Source organism: Alligator sinensis, unplaced genomic scaffold (genome assembly GCF_000455745.1).
Source record: "Alligator sinensis unplaced genomic scaffold, ASM45574v1 scaffold242_1, whole genome shotgun sequence".
NCBI lineage: Eukaryota > Metazoa > Chordata > Crocodylia > Alligatoridae > Alligator > Alligator sinensis.
The window spans coordinates 854,927-882,180 of record NW_005842320.1 but is presented as its reverse complement, the minus strand read 5'-3'; the positions used below and the strand labels follow the sequence as shown (position 1 = coordinate 882,180).

At 39.0% G+C, this 27,254-nt stretch overlaps 1 protein-coding gene across 1 annotated transcript in view; it reads right to left on the bottom strand.

Annotated features, from left to right (window-relative positions):
- Nucleotides 1–27,254, bottom strand: part of DACH2 (dachshund family transcription factor 2) — a 270,530-nt gene that overhangs the window by 95,159 nt on the left and 148,117 nt on the right. The window contains exons 5-8 of the mRNA XM_025209965.1: nucleotides 24,940–25,095; nucleotides 18,344–18,516; nucleotides 5,386–5,521; nucleotides 3,388–3,468 (exon numbers count right to left, since the gene is read on the bottom strand). Of these exons, the coding sequence (XP_025065750.1) occupies nucleotides 3,388–3,468; nucleotides 5,386–5,521; nucleotides 18,344–18,516; nucleotides 24,940–25,095 (546 nt within the window). The remainder of the gene's footprint in view (nucleotides 1–3,387; nucleotides 3,469–5,385; nucleotides 5,522–18,343; nucleotides 18,517–24,939; nucleotides 25,096–27,254) is intronic.

Sequence of the window (27,254 nt, the reverse complement as noted above, 5' to 3'; positions counted from 1 at the left end):
TGATCATGGGATACCAGATCGAAGGCTTTTTTGAAGTCATGACATATGACATCAATCTCTTCTCCTTTGTTCAGGTGATAGGTCACCTAGTCATAAAAGGAAATGAGATTGGTCAAGCAAGACCTACCTGCAACAAACCCGTGCTGGCTATCCCTCAGGATGTTGGTGTCAGCAAATCCATTAAGGATGACCTCTTTAATAAACTTTTCTAAGACCTTCCCCAGGATAGAGGTCAGGCCTATAGTTTGCTGGATCCACTTTCCTCCCTTTCTTGAAGTTAGGGAGCACATTGGCCTTCTTCCAGTCTTCGGGCACTACACCAGAGCACCAGGAGTTCTCAAAGATCCGTGCCAGAGGCTGAGCTATGATGCTTGCCAGCTCCTTGAGTACCCTGGGGTGTAGACTGTCAGGGCCAGATGACTTGAAGGTATCCAGCCTCTCAAGGTGTTCCTTCACGAGGTCAGCATTGATGGAGGGCAGGGGATCTCCCTCACCTGGACCTCCCTGTCCCACAGTGGGCATGGACGTCCCATGTGACTGATGAAAGACCGACGCAAAGTACCCATTTAATAGGTTGGCATTTTCCTGGGCGTCAGTTGTCAGTTGTCCCATCTGGTTTAGCAGGGGTCCAATGTTGCCCTTGCTTTTCCTCTGGCTCCCCACATATCTGAAAAAGGACTTTCTATTGTCCTTGATACTCGAAGCTAGTTGGAGTTCAGTTGCAGCCTTGGCTTTCCTGGTATGCTCCCTGCAGGACCGCACCAGTGCAGAATATTCCTCCTTGGAGGTAAATCCTATCTTCCATCCTTTGTAGGCCTTTCTTTTTAGCCTCAGGAGTTCTGCTAGATCCCTGGAGAGCCAGGGGGGCTGCTGTACCCTCTTCCTGCCTTTCCTCCGAGATGGAATAGAATTAGCTAGTGCATTGAGGATCGCTCCCTTGAGGAGCAACCATTCTTCCTGAACTCCCCTCCCCCTGGGTTTGTGGTCCCTTAGGGCCTCACTGACAAGACTCCTGAGCTTGTCAAAGTTGGCTTTCCTGAAGTCAAGGACTTCAGTGTTGCTGACTGACTTGCCAGTTTTATGGCAGATGGTGAAGGTGATCAGCTCATGGTCACTGTCACCCAGCTTCCCATCGATCACTAGGTCACCAATTAGGTCATCCCCAGTAGCCAGTACCAGGTTGGGCAGCGCTTTACCTGTCTTTGGCCCGTAGACTTCTTGAGTCAGGTAGATGTCATCCACGCACAATAGAAAGCTTTGCGAATGCTTGGATTTTGCTGAGTGATCCTCCCACGAGATGTCTAGGTAGTTGAAGTCACCCATAACAACCATGGTCCTGGAGCATGCGGCCTCAGCCAGTTCCCGGGCAAACTCCTGGTCAAGCTCTTGACTTTGGGTGGGAGGTTCATCAAGGAAGAGCTAGAATGATTTAATGACTTAAAAGAGAATGGGTGTGTAGTGAAGCAGTAGATGGAAACACAGGTCAGCAGCCACCCCATGTGGCTGGAACAGGCCCAGAAATTTAAGGAATCTGTCCCCTGCTTTCCCTAACCCATAAATTAATTTAAGGCAGTTAAGGTTTCCTATTGCTTAAACAGCATTGCACAAGTACTCTGTTTCAGAACTTTAGAAAAGGAGGGCACATGTAGCACACAAATTCTCCTTTGAACACTCACAAATTTGCCCATAACTCCCTTTTACTACAGACATAAACCAGACACACATACCCCTGACTTGAGCTGTGTCTGTTCAAAGTAGAAAATAAGTTATATTTTCCTTTTTTGGTAAAAGTTTGATATTTAAATCTGAACGATAAACATATTTATCCTGCTGTATTTTCATTTCTTTTAGTCCCTGATCTTTTTTCCTTCTAAAATCTCAGTATATTTTCCTCCACTCCCTTTTTCCATGCATGTTCCTTCAGGCTAGATTTGGCTTCACTACCCTCATCCTGTTCATCCCATTTCCTAATCTGTATCCTGTCTCTTCCTCTAGTTTTTGTATGTACTATCAAAATAATATTCCTTCTATTTAATAACTTTCTTCCATCCTATCTTCTTTCTCTCTGCCTCATCTTCCTGATTCAGGTTCTTCTTTATTGTGTCCCACAGGTGTCACTTGTTCACTAGTAAGTCATCCACAGACTGTTCACCTGCGTATACCTCCATATTGTCTTGCTTGCTATCTCCCAACAATGGCTGAAAGAAGTGAATTTGAAACTTAGGACACTGAGAGCTTGTTCAATTAAAGGCAAAATGGGATCTAATCCATAATCTCAACAATTATGCCTCCTGCCATGCCACACAGACATGGCAGGAAGTGCAACCCTGGGACTGGGGATCAGATGCCAATTGCATCACATTGTCAGTGCAGAGGGAGACCAGGATCATGATCCCAGGCACCTCACTGCACTGGAAAGTGATACTCCTATGGATGGGAGCAACAATCAACTGATGGGTGCTCCCAGCTACATGTGAGCCAAGGACTCCAGGCATTCCTATGGCACTCTTGGGAGCCCCAATCAGCTGACCAGTGCTCTCAGCTACTCCCTGGCACATGTTCTATATAAAGGTACAATGGGAACCAGCCACAAAGTTATTGTGTCATGAGTTTTGGCTTATTCCCTCTTTTATCTTGCCATTAACTGAATCAACATGTGGCAGGGTTACTGCTTAAGATGCAATAAATTGGTTTAATCACATCTTAAGTGTAGTGTCTGCTAAGGTTAGGTAAAGGAGCCTCCCTCATGCAGGACAGGAAAAGAAAAGCCACAACAGAACTGCAGCCTGTGACAACTCTGCAGGGGATAAGAAAATATAAGGGAACTGATAAGTAAGCATTAGAGAGAAGGTGGCACTCTAGAGAAGACATGGAGGAGCAGCAGAGGGAACAGGTGAGCGGCTGCTCTGAAAGACTGGAGGCACTTAAAAGCACTCAGCTCTATGTTTACACTGACAGCTGGGGGCCCCAGTTAACATTTGCCAACCATGTGTCCCCTTTAAGCTGACTGGTATGAATCAGTGTATAGAAAAAAAAATGTTGCCCACTTACTACCAAAAATAGTGCTAAAAGAGCTTGTACTCATCCATGGAAAGAAATATTGCCTTATTGCTAACCAGTATCTGTAGAGAACTCCTTATGAACAACTAACTGATTTAGGAAAGAATTTTAAAAACATTAGTCCAATAATATATAAATAATAGGAAATACATCTTTGAGTCTCTCTATATTCTAAACAGAAATATAGACTAAATTCAATGGATATATTACTCATAGCAATATATGTCCTTTGTTAAACTTGTCATGCCACTGGATATGAGGAATGAATGTAAAGTGCATTATTAATTTTATCAAAAATTACGTATGATGAATAATAAATTATTTTACCTTTCTCCTTTTGAAGTTTCTTTATGTTGGTCCCAGTATCTTGATCAAGGAGTTCTCCATCTCTAGTGTTGGTCAGCATAGCTACAAATTGGAAAGTACAACTTTAGTGTAGCCAACAGGAAAAAAAAGTATGCAAAAGAGAATGAAAATAAATTATATTTCTTCTTTGCCAAAATGTTGCTATTTTTACATCTGCATATGGTAATGCAGGTTCAAAAGTAATGGGCTTTTTTGTTTTATTTTTTATCCATCAGATTCTAAATCTTCACCATTTTAGACCAAAGCACTAAGATATGCAGCAGAAACAATTTTGCTGGAATTTATTATACAAAGACATGAGAACAGACCAAAAATTACCACTGGGATGAATGAGATTTCCTATGAAATGTTCAAATGAACTAATCAGAAAAGCACTTCATAGAAATCATTTTAGGGAAAAATACATTTAATAGATCAGAGGATTTAAAGAATTAGTAATTATCTATAATGCAGCTTGCTTAATAAAGAAATACAGACAGATAGATGGTTAGCAACCCAAATTGATGGATGACAGCTAAAAGACAATTCTCTATGCTGTTGAAAGAGCAATTCTTTACTTAACACCTGCAAAATCAGTGAGACGTGTTAAGTTTATGATTTCAGGATGCTTAGTTTCTTTGTTCTTATTTGATTAAAATATTACCCTCTCTACAATTAAATGATTATAGAATTTAAAGTCACTCTAGTTCAAGAGAACTGTTAAAACTTTATGTTAATACTTTCAGGACTGTTTTATCTGGAAATAGCAAAAAGCATTAAAAATATTATAGAACCTTCTAAAACTAGCACAATGCAGACAAATCCCAACATTCAACACAGATAAATATTTTGGCTCTGAAAAAATTTAAGTGATATGTTAAAAGTTGGGGACCTGTTTGAAGTGTGTGAGGAGAACTGTACCATAGTTAATAATATTTTGAACTGCTAAAGCACTGAGATTTCCAAAGATAATTATGTTGATGATTAATCATATATATATTGCAGTAGCATTTAAAAACCACAATTGGAATCAAGGCCCCATTTCATTATGTACTGCACAAAGAGGAATTCCTCACCTTGGAGATTTTAAAGCATCAGTTAAATAATTAAGCTGCACAACACAAAGTAGCTCAGGAACCTGACTGCATGCCTACACTGGGCACACCAGTTTTAAATATCAGCCCAAATACCATTGCCAATGTATCTGCATGGTGCTAAGTACAGATTTCTAGAACCTGGATAACTCCTCAGGCTGTTGGCCTAAACTGAGTTCTATGCTACTCCATCAACACTGATGTAAGGGCCCATGCTCATTATCACAAAGCTAACTCAGGTATGTCTGCAAAAGCTGCAGGGATTGATGGGCAGAGAGGTCAAGTTACTTGCCCAAGTTCAGACAGGTTTCCTGTGGGACAGCCACAAACAGAATCCAGATCTCCACATTTCATATCTGTTTTTTAAGCACAAGGGTACCGTCTTAAATAAGGCAAGGACCGGTAACTTTGGTGAAATTTAAGAAAAAAAAATTCTTATGACTATGGAGAAACTGTGCTCCCCACCTCTGAATTAACGAAATGATTAAGATAGATTTGCAAAGTTGGGGGACAATACAGCAAATCCCAAATTCTGAGAGTCTTCTTTCAATTCCAGCTACCTTAAAAGGCACATTCCCACCATCGTCATTATTTAGAAGAGTATGTCATGGGCCAATACACGTCATACTGGAGCAGGGGCAATATACCATGGGACTCTGTTGTCATTTAATTTATTAGTCTGAGCGGGTCTACTCTCTTCAGCGATAAACAAGATAAAAGATAAAAAGGATGCTTTATACACTGTATTCTAATTTTAAAAAATACACGACTGCTTCCTAGTAGGTTATTTTAAATGTAATTCTCCCAGTTTGCCAAGCACACTTCTCCAATCTCTTGAGTCAGTAGCTTTTGAGGGGAGTGGAACTGGCAGTAATAAAGTACTAACCAATTCTATCTGGCGTGTTGTCAAGCTGGGATGGAGAGCTGGACACACTACTGCTCTGATGTGAAGAAGCATGACTTCCAGGTCTCTGACTATCTTCCAGAGATGGAGCAGGAGAAGGACTGTCTTGAATTCTCTCCTTAAAACAGAAAACAAAATAATGTATGTGCAACTGTGTAATTTTGACTAAGTTACTTAACAAATTATAAAATTAAGACAGCTAAAATAGTGAATCGTTCTTTCTTGGCAAACTAAATTATATTGTTTTGTGGACTCGTATTCAGAGATCCAGTCCAGTCTTGAGTACACATGTTTTCTATGAACCCTGTGACCACATTAGGTGTCATGCTGTAGAAGAAAAGAGGACCTTTTTTGTCTAAGCAATTACTTGAGTTGTTTCTTTAAGGTGCCTATACACATGAATGGAGGCTGCTCTGACACACTCTAATTGATCGAGTCTGCTGGAGTGTGGTAAGTCCTACACTTCAGCAGACTATAGAATCACATGTATAAGAGTCCTCGCATTGAAAAATGGTGATGGGACACTGATACACATGTCGCTCTAGGCACTTTAAGTAGAGCAGTTCTCAGAGCCACTCTATTTAAAGTCCCCCTCCTGTCCCCACCTCCTGAAGCATGCATATAAGCGCCCTTAGTTTGCAACTTTTCCTTTCAATACCAAATAATAGATTTCCCTCCTCAGTGAATTTGTCATTTTAAATTATACTATTTATGCCTAATAAAGAAGAACCATATTTTAAAGAACAGAATTGGATTTTGGCTAAGCTGGCCATCTGGATTTCAAATTGTATTAATAATAAAAAACTTGTAAATTCATTAAAAAGACTATTGGTCTACCTGAATAACTTTTATCAGTGCTCATTAAAGACACACTAGACAGGCTTTCAAAGCTATGCTTGCAAAAGGCATGCATGCTTTTGCACACAATCATCTTAAACCATTCACAACCCAATATGCACAGGAGAAAGCGGTGCATGCATGCCACGAAGGAATGTTAAGAACAAGAATCAGTTCTTCACAGAAGAGTTATATCAACTTAATAATAAATGTACCATGTTGGAAACACATTTGATTTTCTGAGGTAAATTTGCTGGTATTTGGTCATGAGGCTCCCAAGAGCTTGTCCACCAAAAATGTCCTATTTTCAGAACTAGAACTTATAAAGCAGCATGGGAATTCTTTGTGGATGGCCACAGCCTCTAGCAATTCCTTTGTATTTTTGGGTTCTAAATCTTCCTGATTCTTCTGCAAGTAGGGAAAACACCCCACTTCATTACACTGTAATCTGAGGACAATGATTTAAAGATAACCTGGTAAATTTCCTCCCTTTCTAGTCAACTCAAACTTTTTCATTCAGAGGATATAACCTGGTCCTTTGCTGGCATCTTAATATGTGCTGGGGGGGACGGACCCCAATAAGGATGGGTTTGTTTGTTTTTTTAACTTCTAAAAATATCTCTAAGATGTGCCTAGTATATTCTAAAAGTCCATTATAAATAACTAACTTTGTTAGTGCTCTAAGTCATTAATATCAGTAGTAATCAGGTTGTTATTTTAGGGATATTCTGTTACTCATTAGAGCTACATTTCTAAAATATGCTCTACTTTATATTTAGGGATACATTGTAGCATGATGCACAGGGAATTGAAAAGCAGTTCTGCTAAAAGAGAATGGGTGTTGTTTGTCTATTCCAATCATACCAACTAAAAACGTAGCCTTGAATGCACTCTAATAGGATAGTTATTCTACATTAAATAACAACTGAGCCTCACAATCATGTAACAGATGCATATCTATTACATAGCTGTTAATCCTCAGTGGATCTGTTTTCACTAATTATCTGTTATTTAATGAACATACAATAACTAATAAAACTGAAAAAGAGACTTTTAATTGCAGTAGGTTTTGTAAGCTAATTAAAAAATGTTTATTAAGTTTTAATAGATTTGAATCCATTATAGGGACATTCAGCCACAATGGCTCTAGATTTTGAAAAATCAGCTCTTAATATTAACTGCCTCATTTCTAACTCTGTCTAGAAATCAACAATGTAAATCAGTTGCCTTTAAAATTATCAGGGTTTCTTCCTCCATACTGTAAAACATCCCAAAAGAATTTAGGAACCAAGAGATGCTGAGGGTAGGAGGCAGCAGAGGAAGAGACCTTTTGCTTTCTCACTTGAAAGATTATTAATTATGTCATACAATGAATTTAACATGTCCAGGGCCTATCTTATAGTTGCTATGTGTGTGAATCTTCTATTAAATGTATTGAAGTAGCAGCTACTGGATTGACCCCAGGTGAAACCAGTTGTTACTTTATCTTCATTTGCCTCTTTTTATTTTCATGGCTGCCGTTGGCACTGTTCCCAGACTCCTGTATCTAAAGGAGTATTCATTCTACTATTAATTCAGTTCAGAATTTTAAAATTATTAATTTGCCACATTGTGTTCTTTAAGTAATTTATGTAATTTAGAACTACACCATTTCTAAATCAATATTTAGGCTCAGGTGATAATAATCTATCCTCGTGTATAGTACCATATGATGTAGAGAAAATTGCAGCCCCTGTGGTGTCTACAGGGACATTTTTATAACAACCCTGGGAATGAAGAGCCAGGGAGAGAGCTTGCCAACTTCTCTGAAAAATAGATTTCAACAGACCAAATAATGTTTATTTAACACTCAGAAATCACCCAAACAGCAGTATATGCCATCTTTAAATTGAAATTATTTGAGTAATTCAAAAGCAGATGATTTGGAAAGCATATTTTCCCATTCTCTCTGGTAACTGCATTTGACCATTATTTCCCATTATAAAGCAATCTTTACTTAAAACAATTTACCCTGAAACATACTTTGGATTTGAAATTTTCAGGTAGATATAATTGTAGTAAATATTAATTTCAGTCTAAATCACACAGTGGATCACTTTGGAAAATAATTAGTTGGTTACGTTATTTAACATTTTACTAGTTATAAGAATGTACTTTCCCTGTAGCCATTACTGGAATTTCCTCTACATCATATATACTATAGATGAGGATAGAATATTATCACCTTAGCCTGGATATTCATTGAGAAATGGTGTATTTCTAAATATTTGTGGGGAAATGTAATGCTGAGTTTCTCCTTCCATCATGAATAGCACTATGAACAGTTTCTTCCTTTCAAGTAAACAGATCCATTTTTCAGTCCTGTAATCAGTATGCATCTATTTAGCTACTTAACAGCAATGTGCTCTGGTTCATTAGGTAGCTACTGTTGTGTCTCAGCCTAGTTAAAATTTCACAGCAAGTTAATCTATTTTATTACAAATGAGAACACAAGTGATAATGTCCTCACCATTTTCCAAACACAGGGTTAACAGTATTTGTAACAAATCAATGAGGGCATTTAAATAGGAAAATTGCAAATCTAAAACCTTAACATTTTTTACACACTGATGAGTTCATTGCATTTGTCAGTGATGAATTTTACAACTCTGTTACTGTTCATATATTTTATTTTTTCTCTTGAAAATAGTATAGTTCCATTAGTATGTGGCAGTGCTGCCTGCTTCTACAGTACATACATTTACAATATCCAAAGACTAATACTTCTAAACTAAAGCCATATTTTCCATATTCCATCTGTTTTCACATTATAGAATCTTCAAAATTCATAGGCAAGGTTATGATATACTGGATTAGAGATAATTTAAAGGTACGTGCTTTTATTTAAAATTAAAACATACTGAAGATCTTATCTATTTATCTAACTACAATACCTACTCTAACTTATCTTTTTTCTTCTCTTTACAGAGCTGACCCATAAATTCTCAAAAAAAAGACTTTTGCAGTATTAAATCATTTTGAAGGACAATGTATTTCTGTCTCAGTAAAGGAGAGGGTCTTCCTTTCACTCAGAAAATGTAGCTACAAAGCTTGACATTGTTAATTTTAGTTATGATTTAGGTTAATGACATTAAAGTCATCAATGCTTCCAATTTCTAGGGATATCCTTGATTTCACTTCACTATCCCTTTTGCATCCCTTGTGAGGTGGTGTCCCACACAAGGAATGTAAAACACTAACATAACAGTTTCATCCAAAATATATATGAACAGCTTACCTATTTTTGACATGATCATCTTGACCATAATTCCTTATCTTTGATACTTTACAATATCGATCACAATTTTGTGTGTTAAGAATTTAGAGAAGCTATGGTGTTGGATTTGTTTTTTTATTTTTTCAGTTCTGATGTAGCTGTAATTACACTTCCAAATGTTAATCTATTAATGAGTTCCTAAAGGATTTAATGGCATTTCACTGCTGACAAGCAGCTTTTGGAAGTTTGTCTGAATCCTGGATATTTTATTCATACATTTGTCTTGATATTTCATATTTAATTGATGTGGTCCTTCTGTACTCTACAGGGTTCTACAGAGGCAAGGCATCTTGGAACTTAACAGACCTTGCTAATGAAATTCGAGAGGGAAAAATATGGGGTGGGGGGAGGAGGAGGGATTAGTTCCAGATTAGTATTTGCCACTATTCTGAGAACAAACCTAGAGCTTCTGATTTTATTGGAAGAATCCAAACATTGCTAAATCCTACAGAATAATTGTCATAATACCAAGTTTTGCTCAGTAACCCATCATTGCAATCTGTATGTTACTATACCTCCCCTCAGCAACCTCCTAAATTGTCTTAAAAAAGAACTATTCAGTAAAGTTAATATTCATACCCAAACTTACACAGTGACCAGGTAAATGTAAGCAGACACAAGATAAACCTGCAGTTTGTGGCTGTTAATATAAACTTGATTGGTGAAACAGGAGCAACAAGTCCTGCAACCACTTCACCACCTACAAATTTCTCCTCAAAAGTGATTTACACAGTGCAGACATGAAGCAAGAATTTTCAAGACTGAATTGTGGCATGACACAGAAGTAAGCTGGATCCCATATCTCCTGCATTTATTGTATCTGGGATATTAATACATATACCATATCCTCTTCACCCTTGCCAGGGAAGTAATTTTAATAGTGCACACTACATATTTTTATTAGGAGTCAACTAGTATTTACTTTCCAAACATATTCAAGAAACCATAAAAACTCTTCTGTGTTTACTAATTTTAATACCAGATGTTCACTTGCTAATTCTACTGCCTTGTGACTATTTCCTATCAATTCATTAATTGCCAGATGCTCAGCCAAACACAAAACACAACTAATCAGATGGCATTGGTAAACAGCCAAACAAGAGTTTCTCACTTTGGTGTTTCTTAGATTAGTAATCACAGGGAAAACCATGGCAATTTTCACTCAAATACTACCTGTTTTACTTTCAATTTTTATCAATACTGTCAATGTGCAAACCGGTAAGATTATTAGGAGATAGACTCTTGTGCAGAGGAAGTGTCATACATACCCCTGGCCTTAAAATTCTGCCACATCCAGTGCTGTAACTGAACAAAGAAAAGGCACTCCCCAACCTAATGATGATAATGCAATATCCAATCTATATTATAGTGATATAAGGTATTAACTACAAATGCTAATGGCTGAGCCAATACTAAAAAGATCTTAGCCAGAACTGAAGACTAATATGTGCTTAGCCTAACAATATTCCCATACTAGCTATGGAAAAAAACAACCATGTTTGCAAGCTATAACATTTATAACTAGAACATCCCTACTTTCAAGATTGAAATAATCATTCACCAGTTTTTTTACATAGGGAAAAAGGTTCTTCATTTTAATAAACAACTTCACATCTGGGGAAGTGGTGTATGTCTAGTTAACAGGATAAGAGATTCCATGGAGTGTTTTAAGTATACCCAGGCTAATGTGGATTGGAGACAGCAGGTTATCGCCAAACTTTGCAGAACCTGTGTATCTGTAGGCAAAAGATACAGGGCTACACATTCATGACTTTCTTGCAAATGAACCATAAAGCAAGTTGTATGATCTTTCTAGCATGTTCCAACAACAATTTTAATAAGTTGTCAACAATACAAGTGCAAAAGTATAAAATAAAAATTGATGAAAATGCTACAATTTTTTTAGTTGTCCAGTATTTCAAAATGTTGGATAAGCACAGAAGGGGAACCTAAACAAGTCTTCAAAATCTTTAAATATTTATGTTTTTGTGGCTGGGGGAAATGGTTTAGGGAATTTTGAATTTCGTTCATTTTTCTGACTGTTAGATAAATATTGTATATTCTAGTTGTTCAGCACCTCTCAGCAATAGCTGGAGAACCCATCTGTATTTTCTTTAGGGAATTTCAAATTCATGTCATACATCCTTTACAACTGCTGTAATGATTCCAAAAACCAGAAGAGAAACATAACCCAAAAGAAGGCAGACTGAGAAGTATCTACTGTGTGTATGTATTTTGCTATGCAAATTGATTTTTTGGTTCAATGTGTTTCAGGACAGCTTGTAACAGAAAGTTTCCAGTTTTCCCACCAAAATGTAAAATGGGTTGAACAAAACATTTAATTTAAATGAACTGATTCATTTTTGAGGTTTCCTTACTTTTGCTGTGTAATTAAATTGTTATATTTCAAAATGAAATATTATTTCTAATGAAAAATTTAAAATGTTTTAAAAATGTTACATTTGGCCAAGTTAATAGCTTTCTAAAAACAAAAATCTTAATTTGCACATGCTCAGTAGAGACTTCCTACAGTTCAGCAGATAAATTCTTTGACAGTTTTTTCTGCTTAAGTATGTTCCAGCCTAAGATTAAACCAGCTGAGCTGGACCTTCTCTGAAATTATCCTGCCTGTTGTGGACTGCTATGACAGCAGGCACAGGAACTGAGAGGAGCTTCTGCTGTGCTGTCACCTGCCACTCCCCCTCACTGTGACATCCAGGCAGCATGGAGAAGGAGAAAATTACTCTATTTCAGTGTGTGGAGTGAAATATTGAAGAGCAAAGGGAGATACTATAGAAACAGATCTTCTGCCTTCCTTTTTGCAAGGACTTGGTAGAGCTGGAGATGATGAGGCAGGAGCTGTAGCTGAAGTGAGCTGGACAGGAGGGTGGAAAGGGCAGGAAGAGCATAAGGGAGATTAACCAGGCACAATGTAGGGTGCAAGAACTGGGTGGCTGAATCAGACCAGAGGAGGGAGTAGTGTGGATACATAGAAAGGGAGAGAACAGCACATATGAGGTTAAAGGGTAGGCAACTAGAAGACAGAAGGAAAGAGGTAGGCCAGGATGTAGACAGAAGGGCCTGTAATCACTTGAAATCACTCCCTTTCCAAATTTCAGTCTCTACAATCCTCTGCTGTCAACAAACTGGAGAGGAGGCAGCAGAAGCCAGAGAGTAGGAGAAATGAGTTGGAGAGAAATGGAAGAGGAACATGGGGGAGAAAGAAACAAGATCAGGAAGGAGAGCAGCATGAAAAGGGGCAGGAGAAGGAACTGAACTGATAAGAGGAGAGATAGGAAAAAAAAAGAAAGACTGGAGGAATAGGGCAGAAGAGCCCATAGCTACTGCAGTAAACTCCCTGGCAAGAACAGGAGCTGCCCTCAGTATTCCAAGATTTGACATTTTTTCACAGTATTCTATATGTATATATCAAGGGCTTAGACTGTTTGTCTGTATGTCTGTCTCTGTCTGTAATGCTCTTGTGGGGTGTGGCTCCCGGTGGGGTGTGGCTCCAGCCAGGCAAATTGCCCATCAAGAATGATGGTGGGGATGGAGCAGGGGGGCAAGGCCAGCACTCCTGGTCTCGCCCCCTGCCCCCATCAACCCAGCCCTGCTCCTTGGAGGTGGTGGTGGCACAGTAGGATGGCAGTGCAGCACTGGCCTCACCCCTGTCTGTCTGTCCCCTCCATCCCCACCATCATGGTGGCGCTCCTTTCCCCACCGTCATTCTTGATGGGCAATTTGATAAGATGTTACAATTTTAGACATCTGTTTTAAAAGAACATTACTAAAGTTGTCAAGATAAGCTCAACATTTTGAAACACCAATATTAAGGTCATCTATACAACCATCATATGGTCCCCTAGGCAGGGTTAGACAATAGTCTATAAAGATATGGCCACTCCATATAAAAAAAAAAAAGGCTATAAACACCTATCCATAAAGTCTGTAAAACAAACAAACAAACAAACAAACAAAGTCATTGTAAAAAAAATAAGAACCGGAGCTTGACTGAAGCTCCATTGTCAGAAAGAAGACAGAAGCAGTGTTGAAGGACAGACAGAATAGAGCAGCACCATCTGGTGTTTGAGTGGAACTTTGCACAGAGCTCTTGTCAGGGTTCTGTGGCTCACAGGAGTCTCCATAGCTCCTTCCCCTTCCCCAGCCACGTGCTGATGCTACTGACAGCATCCCTTCCTGACAAACAGATAGAAAATACTCCTTCTTTGGGTGTCCTTGCTGGGACAGTGAGAGCTGAGCTGGAGGGTGTAAGTCTAGGGAGAGCAGCAGCATGTGGGTTCCAGTTTGGCGGGGGGGGGTGGGGGGTGGAGAGGAAGAGTAATCAGGGAGTGGGGGTGAGTAAGAGACTACTGGGCTGGAGCAGCATGGTGTAAGACCATTGCTGCAGTCAGGCAGGGATGTCAACCCAATATTTTTTTTACCTTTACTGACAAACTGCAACCAACCATTTTTACTATGGTTGGTATTAAAACACTAAATTTGAACCCAGCCATTGTCCATGGTCTGTCAGAAGGGTTATATTTACATTATGTAAAACATGCAATAAAAATGTATGTCAGTAAATAGTTTGGTTGTCAGTAAAAAGTTTTCAGATTGTCAGTGAAAAAGTTTGTCTTGGATTGGCAACCCCACCCTTTGGTGTCTGTATCTTATGGTCTCATCCAGACGAGTGCAGCTGTGAGGTATGTGGCACCACAGACACGTCTGCAGCACCACATACTGCACGTTCTGTTGTTCTCCATGCTGCAAGGGAACAATGCAAAGGTTTTTTTTGACCACTGGATATAAAAAAGTGGAGCATTGCACACGGCAGCACCATACACTGCCTAAAGCCAGAGCCTGGCCAGCCAGAGCCACACTCCACTGCTGGTCAGGCTATTTGTGGCAGGTTTGCTGCTGCTTAAGCCCCAGGAGGCCCCCAGGACCCCAGGTAAGGCTGCTGGGGCCAGCCCAGTGCTGGCCTCAGCCTCCCCTAATTCCACCTAGGGTAACTTGCTATGCACCAGCAAGCGCGTGGCATAGCCACTAGTAGCCCTAAGGGAACTAAATGTCCGCGCATGTCTGGATGTGGCCTATGATATACCTTGAATAGTAATAATCACAATACCCCTCTAGTCTTACAGCATTTTTACATATGCTCCAGGAGTGGGGAGGGAGGGAGGTGCTTTAATTAGAGAGGCTCTGAGAGCTGCTCTAATTAAAGCACCAAGAGCATCTCATTTATCAGCAGTCTCATGTTTCAAAATGGTAGCAGGGGTGCTTCATCTAAAGCTCCTTGATTGAGCTTTAGTTAAAGCATTCTTGCCACCATTTTGAAGCACAGGGATGCCAATATGGAGTACAAGACATGGGGGCTGGCTGAAGCAAAGTAATTACCACACTCCAGCATATTTGATTAACAGAATCTGCTCTGACATGCTGTAATTACAGCACATTGGAGCAGCCTCTGTGCTTGTGTATAGGCACCCTTCATGTTTAAATCTATTAATTTTCCCATATGGCTTGTGTTAGACGTATTAGTGAGAGTCCTAGGTTTCCCAAATTTACAGCAGGGCTAGAATTGGAGGAACTGTACCCTAAAGAATGCAATGCTGTAGTTAAGCAGGCTCACACAGTAGAGCTGCATTAAAGAAAGAGTTCCTGTTCTAGGAAAAACAGACTTAAGACAAATTTTCTCTCTCCTTCTTTAGGTCTTGGTGGTTCCTGAGTATAGGAAGCTGCTCATTAAGAATAATTTCAGTGGAGACACAGACAATTGATGTAAAACCAGTAGAGACAGACTGTACAATAACCAACCCAATCTTGACCCAGAGGTAAGTTAGGTATCAGGAGTTTTGCTCTACTAATACAGAGCAGAGCAGTGAGATCCCTAGATCTAACTTAAAGTAGAACTAGAATTGGAGGAGTTGCACTTTGAGAAACAGAGTTGTAACCAGCTGCCTGATGTCCTTTTTTCCAATCTTCTTTGTTGAGCAAATCGTAGTGCAAGGCCTTTCCTGATATTTTTTTGGTCTATCTGGGTTTGGGCTGTATAAATGGAGGTTAAGGCTGATTACAGATGTTTAAAAAAATGCTTTCCAAGAAGAAGGAGCAGATTAGTTTTACCCAGCTCTGCAGCATCTCTATAGATCAGGAACTTCAGCAGGGCTTTTTGGTGTTTTTATCTAATAGCTGATTGAACCAGCTACTAGATACAAGTGCCAAAAAGCCCCACTACAGTGCTCTATCTCTATAGACGTTGGGCAAACCGGGCCCAACCAACATGATGACTCTTCTGAGCATGTGCTGGGCTTGGCATGGGAGCATGCCAAATTTAACATAGAGCACTGTTTGTTTGGGGTTGTTTTTTTTAAGTCTGTAAGCAACCTAAATGTGTAATGACATCTCTGGGGTGCGGGTGTCTTTACTGAATATCAATACAGGTCATTCTACAACTCTCTAATTGCAGGCCTGGTTCAACCTCAGGAAATAAGTTAGGAAAAGACCCTTGCCCAGTTAAAAAGTGCAAAATCTATTATCAATAAGGATGAAAGACTTAAAGCTCAGAACTGGTTTGAGATTTATGTTCCTTTTATATTGGAACATCCATTTGTATACTGTGTGAGCTAAAGTCATTTGAACTCAATATCATTAAGATTTAGACAGGTTTTCAACATTCCAATGAATATGTATTCTCAGCGTACACCAAAAGTTTTCATTTATGCAGCACTGTATGTGGTGAATGCATATTAATAGTCATATATATTTGCACACAATGAATCCATTGTATAATAAACATTTTTGTTATAGCTTTGGTGTAAAGCTGTTCTGAAAACCTCAGTAGAAAGTTGCAGGTTTTGTATGAATGTCCTATTCAAATGAAAAGTCTAGAGACATGAGAATAATGTTTTTAAAAGGTACACAAGCACCAAAACAGTACTGGATCACAGTATAATATTCATTTTACTCTGTACTCTTGTAACTTAGCTGAACATAAAATTTTGGGGCAACTTTCAGTTGGAACAAGTTTTTATAGCTGAACTGTAAATCCCCAGAAGTAGGGATTTAAAATGGAGACACTGACAGATCCTTAACTATAGCACTGCTAGCGGGTGCTGCTGTAATCACATTAGATTATATTATAGATGGCAAAGAAGGTTTTGCGAGTCTGTCCATTGTGACTCTGTCTAATTTACAGTGTTCCTGTCAAGAAGAAATCAAATTTCATAGTTATGACATTTCTTTCTGGAGCACTAAATGTTAACTTTGCTGATCATGCATATTTTGGTAGAACAGCTTATTTCTAAATGGCAAACGTGATATAAAAAGTATGATGACTTCATTCAAAACCTTTATAAAGCAGCCCATTCTTATACCAATTTAAAGCAGGCAGAATCATAATTTATCAAATTATGAAATTAGGTAAATCTGAGTTGAATATGCTGTTTACATTTTAAAGTGCCTTATTATTTTATAATTAAATATTTCTGAAACATTGCCTGTTTTGTGAACTTATTATATGGACTTAAGCAGAGCAAGCATGTTATGAAATAGTGATGAAGAACAACAACAATACTACATCTATCCAAGAGTCTCACCGCAGAAGGCATCTACAGTCTTCATCCTTGTGCACTCACCACCCAAAAGGGAGAATAACTTGTGAAAATTGTGGAAGTCGCTGCTATGTAAGAGATGCTGCCTACCGCCTTTGAAAGGATATTATGCATCTCCTATTGTCATATTGGGACAATGTAATTTCGTGGTGTTAGGTAACCCTGTGCATCAATTACCCCACCTATAAAATTGGGATGATACTTTTAGTAAGCCATTGAAAGGACCAGGCATAAAAATCAGAATTACAGACTCCACAAATTCCCAGAATTATAACATGCTACAGGTATAAAATAATAAACTATAGATATATATATAAAACCAATGGGGGAAAACTGAACTCTCATATCTACCTAATAACATGACTGGACATTTTAATTTTAAAATATAACTAGAAATACACATACATGGAAAAAATAGAATCAATAACACCCTTTTAAGTTTTTGCTCAAGTAAAAATGTGATACAATTTTTCTAGAATTCTAGAAAAAAAGTTGGCATTGCAGTACAAACACTTCTCCAGCAAACCCACAATACTGATCCATCACACACCTATTTCTAATCTCCTTCCATGCTGAGACTCTATTCTCATCTTTTAAACGTAGTTCTGATATAGGAGTCACTCTTACAATTCTTATTACCAATTCTTTTCTAATAATAATAATATGAGTCTTCATCAGAAACTTTTTGAAAGTCTCTATATATTGTATCTATCCATTTAGAAAAAGAAGGTTTGTATTGCATCCATTAAGGTGCTTTTAATTATTTCCTCAGCTTTTATCCAAATACTAATCAAGATTCACCGCAGCTGAATTCTTAGAATCACCTGCGACACAAAACAAAGGTTAGTTTTTAAACATTTTCAAATAGCCTTTGTATTATTATTATTATTATCATCATGTGCAACAGTGTCTACCCTCCAACCTCTGATAAGTGGGAGTGTCTATTTTTAATGACATTTAGTACTTGCACCACTAGTACAGCTAATTTTTCTTTAACTTATTAGTTGTGTTCATCAGTATTTATTCATATTCCAGTAGCCCCTACGACTCCCATGAGGAGCTGTGCAGCCAGTGTACTTTATGCTGTACAAACACATAGCTTCTCATGCCATTTGTGAATCTGTTTCTTATTCATAAATAATAATTGATTTTAAGTTCGATATTAACCTCTTACCTTTATAACAGATGCGCCTGCTCTGGAAAGAGGACTATGCATCTGGGCTGCAGCAGCCATGTTAGCTATAGTATTGAGGTGATTCATTTGATTCATTGCCATTGCAACAGAAGCAGGAGGTAGGCTGACAGGGAGGAGGGGGTGGGGCATCATCATAAATGGCAGATCTATCCCTAAAAAAGATGGTCGTTGGTTATTCTCAGTTCATAATCCAACACTTTACTTCAATAGCAAAACTGGCATACTGCAGGAATAGCAACTAGTCTAGGTTGATACTAAGAGTTAACTATTCACATTATTAAGGTAATAGGGTAATTTAAAAATATTTAGAAAGTCATACAAAGAGTGTCTCATGCCGAATGGTACTTGCATCTTAAAAGCTTATTTATGAACTGTATTAATGAAAGAAAAATCCAGTTGCCAAGTAAAAGTCAATACGCATACATGCAAGCTCAATATCTCCTTCATCGGTAGTTGTAAAAATCCACAAGAAATGCAGATACTTGTATGGATATATTCAAACAGCTCAATGGAAATATGTTAAATAATACAGTCTATTCTTTCAATGTGCATACTTAACTCCTATGCATATTTTTAACTGTTATATATATGAAACATTTTGAGAATTGTGTGTAGGGGTCTACCCAACTAGAGGAGGCGGCCAGCTGATTTTGCAGGCAGACTGCAGAGCCAGCTGCCATTTTCATGGGATTATCATGGTGCACCCCCCACACTTCTTATTGCCCAAGGGGGCCCAGTGGCCCCACACCCCCCTGTCGATTGATGGAGAAAGCTATCCATCATACAGTCCCACCCATTGTCACTGACTGGTTATAGGGCTGTCTGTCATGCAGCCCCACCCCTTGCCATTGATTGGTGGATAAAAGTGGGACCACACATCAGGCAGACTTCTCTGCCAATCAGCAGTAAGAGGCAGGGTTGGCAGCCATCTTGCCTGCTTGCCTTTCTACCAGCAGCACCTTTCATGTTGGGCTTCACAGCTGGGTGGACTGCTGGCTTCCACTGGGGAGCCAGCATTTTAAGTACACTTTTTCCCCTGCAGATTTTGTGGAGATCATCTGATTATGCAATTTCTGCAGGTCCCTAATTATTTGAGAGGTGTATAAAAATTAGTATTCCTCTAAAGGATGAATACAAGATGAGGGATGAATCTGTGAATTAAATGTGCAAAGTTGTAGCTTTAGAGAAAAATTATTCCCACATAAAGGCCCTGATTATCACTTAAACAAAGGACACTTCACACTATATGGCAGCATAAAGCCACCTAAAAAGGAGTAATTAACCAGATTCTCTCACATATAACACATGCCTTTTTCCCTAAAAAAAGTCAGCCATAGCCCTCCTGCCCCCCACCCCCACCCCACCATTAGGGTGCATGCTTTAAGCAAGGAAGCCAAAAAAGAAGCACATTTGGACACACTGCCTGCCATGCAGCCACAATGATGGCTGCCACTTGTACCAGGCTCAAAAGATAAAGGGATGGAGTCTTGTGCTAACTTTCTCATTGCTGTAGCTTTTGGCTGAACACTGTATCTTGTACTGAAGCAGCAAATAAGCTCTTGGTAGTATCTGAATGAGGCATGTGATGTGGAAACAAAATGTTATTTACAGGAACTTATATAAAGAAGTACTTACAGAACGGTACTAACAATCTTGGTACTGCCTTTGTAAGTGCATGGGACCTAGCTTTGTGTGACAGAGTAATTCCTCCTGGAAACAGAGAGTGTTCAGAAAGTGTGGCATCCCAAGAAACAGCCTGCCACACTACAGAAGCTCCTGTTGCCAGTCCTGACACTAGAAACATCTTTTTTCTACATTGTGACATCCAAAAGCAAGGTGCATCTTATATGAGAAAAATTGGTACATGACATTTATAAACCCATACTAAAGCTCTTTAAATTGCCAGAGTGGTCCAAAGTGTTCCCTTAACATGCTTCTGTACTGAATCACATTAACAATTGATCACCTAGGGTGCCTACACACATGCAGAGGCTGTTCCAATGCGTTGTAATTATAACGCGTTGGAGCAGACTCGATTAATCAAGTCTGCTGGAGTGTGGTAATTACTGTGCTCTAGCAGACTGCAGCTTCATATGTATCAGCATCCCTGCACTGAAAAATGGTGGCAGGGGTGCTTTAACCAAAGTTCATTCAATGAGCTTTAGTTAAAGCACCTCCACTGTCATTTTTCAGAGCAGGGACAGGGACACTAATACATGTGACACTCTGGGCACTTTAATTAGAGCAGATTTTTGGAGCTGCTCTAATTAAAGTGCCGCCCCCACCCCGGCTTCCCGGAGCATGTCTATAAAACACCTAGTTTGAGGGAACATTTCTGACACTTAGGTAGCACAAACAAGCTAAACAACTAAGGAAATTTTAAGTCCTCTAGCTTTTAGTAAAGCCTTAACTCGGGAGGAATTACCTGTTCCCATCTACTTTTGGACATCCACACTGACTGTCTCAAGAAAACTAGGACGGTTTCTGCCACTAATAAGACTTTTTACTACGTATAACTTCCTGCAAAGGGAATTTAGGCAGAGCAGGCATTCTCATCACAAACCTTAAGCAAAACATGAAAAAGACATTATTATATAGCCAGTCATAATTATAACACCCATATATAATGAAGGTGTATTTGCTTCAGAATCCTTTATTTATAAAATGGTCCCTGTCAATATTAATCAGGAAGGGTAACAAGACAGAGCCCACGGGCATCTCCCTTAACGTCAAACTATCCTGAAAATTCCTTTCAGCACTTACATAATTAAGTAGGAACCTACTTAATTCGCTGATTTCGCAGAACTGTCTGCTAAATCAATAACAACAACAAAAACTTAATAAAAATAAAATGCTGTCTCCCCAGTGGGAGCCAGTGGTCCTCACTGTCAGGAAGGGAAGGCACCAGCTAGCAGGGGGACAGGAAGGGCATCAGAAAAGATGGCCACTACCCCCTCATCCCTACACCTGAGATCTCTCCGCCAATCAATACCAAGGGGTGGTGCCACATGAAGGGCAGCCAGTAATCAAGATGGCAGCTGCCCCCTCATACCTCCTGAGGCCCCTCCAACAATCAGCATTGAATGGCAGGGCTGCAAAGTGTCAGCCAGCCATCAAGATGATGGCCACCCCTTTGTCCCTCCTCCTCCCAGGCCTCTCTAACAATCAGTGTTGAGGGGCAGGGCTGCAGCAAAATGATTGGGGAACTAGAATTGTATGTTGTGATCAATCCATGAAAATTGGTAAGTACACCTGTGATTTAGGTATATCCCTATACAATAAGCCTTTGTTCCACTGTATCTCTCCCATAGCAACCCAGCAATCTCTCCTTGCACTCTACAGAGTTCAAAAACTCCCAAACACCATCTGTCCACATTGAGTTGTATTGTATATCTACTTAAAGTCCAATTGGCATGCAAACTAAATGCAAACTGCAAACAGAATTTAACAGCATAGCTCCAGTTTTAAGACGCAATCGATCAAGCATTACAGAGGACTATGAAGGAAATACATCTTACACTTGCAAGTATGAGACATAACATTTGATATTCAGCAAACCCTGTAACAGTCTATAGACAACTGCCTAGCATAAAAGATACTGAAAAGTATCTTGAAGGATTACCTAAACAGAGAAGGACAGAATATCCCCATATGTATAACATGTGCAGATTCTCAATTATGTAAGTCTGCCTATTCCCAAGATACAGAACATAAAATAAAAGACTTCTTTACGTTAAGCAATGTGTGGTCTACTTAATCAGATGGCAGAATTACCCAGAGATTTTAACTTTTTTGTGAATGGGGCCAAGCACATATTATAGGGAATATTCAGTCTTGGCTTCTCTACTGAAAATTGTGGCTCCACATTCATAATGATAGAGATATTTCTTCCTAAAATTTTTTTTTGAAAAAAACTAGATCTTTCATGTGTTTTTGAAAAGTAATATCTATAAACCAACTAATCAATCTCAGATAAAGAAATAAGAATGAGCAAATCAAATTTCTTTAACATCACAAACCTGTTCCCATTCCTTTACCCACTTCTTTCCACAATTTTCCAAAATCCACATTTTTTTATTCCTTTAACTTGCATTTGTTTGATATTGTTATCTGGGCAGTAATATAATACCCTATAAAATATTTGTACCCACATTCTCTGCTGTAATAATCCCACATAACTCAATAGAGTTAGGCCAGCAGAGAATTTGTGCCACAGTCTTCACTACTTAGAGTAGATTTTTACAACTCTTAATCCAAGAGATTTGAGAGACTGTGGAAGAAGATCCATCATTTTTATATCACCATCACATTTATCTAAATAAAAGCTTTAAGACATAGAAACTGAATACATTTATAATGTTTTAGTAGTGCCTACTAAGTTTCAGGCTAAATTTCCTTCATTAATTTTAAAATAGTGAAAATAAGATTGCATACTGTATAGACTGATTATCTAAAACACAAGATTTATATTGTTTTAGGGAGGTTTAAGTTACCAATAAAAGAAAACACTTCAGTTCATGAAGTAAGAAAATATTATGAGAGTGTGTCTAAACAGAAAATTAATCAAGGCTGTTAGCTGATTCACATCTTGCTGGCACAAATTCATTTAAAGGTACCATGGGATCTAATTCCCAATCCCAACAACCATGCCTCCTGCCCTGCCATATGTGCGTGGTAGGAGGTACAATTTTGGGATCAAATCCCAATCAGGCTCTTTCTACTTTCCAGTGCAGGGGTAGCCCAGGATCATGATCCCAGGCTTCCTCTGCACCAGCAAGTTGAAAGCCAGGTGCCTAGAGCCCGAGGCCTTCAATATGCCCCTGTGCAATTCCAGGGCCAGGACTGACAATCAGCTGATTTTTGGCCACAGCCTCAGCCCCTCCTGGGGCCAGTACAAGATGGTGGGCCAGTGATTGTCAGGCCTGAGGTAGTCCCACACATGCCACTTGTTCAATTAAGACACTGCGCAAACCAACCTCAAAAATGTTTTACTCTTTTGTGGAATGGTTTTATGGCTGGTTTGCCATTTCATGGCACTTTACATAGGGTGTAATGAACACTTTAATTGAGGCATAAATGTAACATATAGAGAGGCCAAGAGTCAGGTGTACCCACCTTAAGTCACTAGTTCTATTCCAATTCAGTACAAATGCAAAGCAGTGTTAAACAGGTCTCACAGGGTATATCTTCACCAGGTTGGCAATATGTCCCAGCAAAGACCCATTTGAGCATACCCTGCTTGCTCAATCCCACTACAAGGCAGCCCACCTTGATATACACCGATGAGGCTATTGCAAAGTGGTCTCTAACAGCTCTCTCTCTCAAGTATGCCAGAAACCAAGATATTGAGAGCAGTAGCAAAAGGACATACCAGGACATTTCTACTGGTGTATTTCCAGGTTTGGCATATGCATGCCAGAGCAAATAGGTAGGCCAGCTTAGGAATGCTGCAGCCAGGGGCTGCTGCCGTAGTGCAGTCATACTGGTGCCTGTACATGTTTGGGGATGCTCTGACATGCTGTAATTAAAGTGCATCAGAGCTGACTCAATTAATCGAGTGCTAATTAGCATGCTCCAGCAGACATGATTAATCGAGCCTGCTCCAACACGTTCTAATTACAGTGCATCAGAGCAGCATCCCCACACGTGTACAGGCACCAATATGACTACACTAGGGCAGCAGCCCCTGGCTGCAGCATTCCTAAGCTTGCCTACCTGTTTGTTTTGGCATGCATATGCCAAACCTGGAAATACACCAGTAGAAATGTCCTGGGATGTCCTTTTGCCACTGCTCTCAATATCGTGGTTTCTGGCATGCTAATTAGCATGCTCCAGCAGCCTCCACTTCTTATGTATTCAGTGTCCTCATGCTTTGCACTTCAAAATGCAAAGCATTTTGGTGGGAGAGGTGTTTTAACTAAAGCTATTCAAACGAGCTTTAAAGAATCTCTGCCACCATTTAGAAGCAAGGACGCTCAATACACGAGACGCTGTGGACATTTTTTTTTAGAGCAGCTCTTGGAGCTGTTCTAATTAAAGCACCCCTCTCCCCACCCCTATGGAGCATGTGTAAAAATGCCTAGTGTCTCTATCAAATGCTCATTTTGCTAACTTGAGTGTTAAATTGATGAAGGTGGGAACACATACTATCCTAACATTTTCATTCCTCCTTGCCCAAGAGAAGAGGAAGAATAGACTTGTGCTGATTTCCTCTCCCCCTGCTTCCTAAGGAAAGGTTACTTGTTGGCTCTAACAGTTCAGTTCCATTCAGTTCAGTTCAATGAAGTTTTGGCATCTGTGTGTGTGTGTGTGTGTGTGTGTGTGTGTGTGTGTGTGTGTGTGTGTGTGTGTGTGTGTGTGTGTGTGCGCGCGCGCGCCCCTTATTGTTTTCTTAGATGCCAGAGTTCATCTATGACATGTTTCTAAATTCTTCTAATGCCTTATATGTTACCACACTGTATTTATTATTTAGCAACTGCTTATAGATCATTCATCCTTCATAGCCGAACACTATGAGAACAAAAGAAAGCATCTAAAAACGTATTTTTTTTTCTTTACAAGGGCATTATACATACTGTTGGTGAGTAGGTGATTTTGCTGGAGAGGACTGAGGGGATGTGCACTTCCGAGGCTGGACTGCCCTGACAGTGTGGCATGACCAACACCATGCTGTGATCCTGTTGTAATAGGAGACTGAAGTTTCTCTTTATCCCAGGAAGACTCGCTCCCACCTGAAAATAGAAAAGTGTACAGAGATTGTAAATACCATTTTTTTCTTGACCAGGTGTTGTGGGATTTACTGAAACTGGTTTAATTGTCCAAAACTGTTTGCATTTCAAATTTTATTTTAGAATACATTGTACCTGACTGAGGATGTAGCACCAAAAAGGAACCTAAAAAAGTAATTCTGTAAACAGCAACAAGGACAAATGACACAACTAGAAAATTCCATCATAATTCACCTCAAACCGTACCAATTACTGGAAACAGGGAAAGCTAAATGTTCAGGGCCACAAAGACCCAAGAAGAAAAGGCACACAATTAGGGATATAGGACTGAAAGAGATCTTCTAGGTCATCATGCCCATTTGCTACCATCACAGGCAAGCACATCAAATTCTAACTGAAAAACATCACAGAACTTACTACACTGCCCCTAGTCCAGTATGGACTGATCCTGGAGAAATGAAATGGTTACGCTCAGCTAATATCAACTACCATGCTGGATCAAAAACTAAAAGACTTAATTTCTTTAATTATTTACCATTATATATATATTTTAGAAGAGCTAGGAGAGTACTATGTTTCAAATAGGACTTGCTAAAAAAATTAAATAAAGATGGTGCCACCTAGTACTGATCTACCAGGGTGAGAAAACGTATGCAAGGATTTGAAGTAACTTGCTTTAGGCCACAGAAGGTATCAGTTTAGTACAAGGATTAGAATTTAGTAGCTCTTCACTCCTAGACCTGTAAATGGGAAACCAGAAAGGAGTTTGTTTAAATGCTAACTTCAGACCATGCTGAAAAGAGTCCAATGCTGAGCTTGGTGAGAGTTAATTCTAAGGCATTTAAGTCTAGCATTTAGATAAATTTGTGTTCATAGTTATTAAAGTCTAAGGCAGAAAACAAAGCATGTTAGATCAAGCAGTGTAATACTAACTTGTTTAGTGTTCTAAAAAGATCTTATTTCATACTGGCTTTTAGCAATCCCTACACAACTAAAGCAGGCACATGTACAATCAGATATGCCTATTAAACAACAGTTAGGTAGACCAGGGTAGTACATATTCTGAAATGAATCCAGTGCACAAAACAAAATGCTAAAGATGGATAGTTTTAAGAAGCTGACTATTTCTGGGACAGAAAAGACCAAGAGAGTAATCTAGGTACTATCCTTATCCCCAGGTGCCAAATGTTTTAAATTTAATTAGAGATTAGCATTTAAATGTATATCTGTGGTATTGACATTATCTAGACTTTATTAACTGGAATTTCAATTAGAATCAGTAATACACTGTTATGATGCAATGGACAGAGGCAGCAGACAAGAAAATGTGTTTTAATTGAAGATGAAAGCAACAGCATAAAAACATTCAACATTCTTTATGATAACATTCAGCTAATAAACATGATTAATATCACCAAATGCAAAAGTCTGAAAGATCAATGATTGAGCAAAAAGGAAATCACTCCCTCATTTTAACACTATGTCCAAGCTATGAATTACTTTCCATTACAGATTTGCAATTTGTAAAATGATGAGCAACACATTGACAAAAAGATACATTTACACAGTACTAAATTATGCCATATGATATGATATAATATGGCATAATTACAGCAATGCTCAGTTGCACTGCTACAGTTAAGGTTGTGTCAGCAGTTCCATTATAAATTTAATATACTGTATACTGCCTATTTCAAATCATATCTGACTGAAACTTAGTGCACCAGTTATTCACATGTGAAGATTCTGAAGTACAGCCATTATCATTTGATATAATATTCCTTGAGCTAAATCCAGAAGTGAAAAAAAAGCTTATCAAAGAAAACCTTTTAAGAACTGATTTTGCTAAATGAATAGTAACATTTTTTAGACACTTTTCAGTAAGTTTTACTCCAATGTCTAAATTAAAGCATACATGAGATTTTCAAAGTTCAGTTTATATGTGCCTAAGACTTTTACTGATTCTAGATTTTATCTGATACTTAGGACTACTTGCAGACATGAACGCCCCCCCCGCCCCCCCCAAACAGAGTGCATTGGAAGAGGAAGTGTGTTAGTTCTACCTGGCTCCATAGTGTCTGTATAGATCAGGCACTTCAGCGGGGCTTTTTGGAACTTTTAATCTAAAGCTAATTCAATCAGCTATTAGATAAAAGCATGAA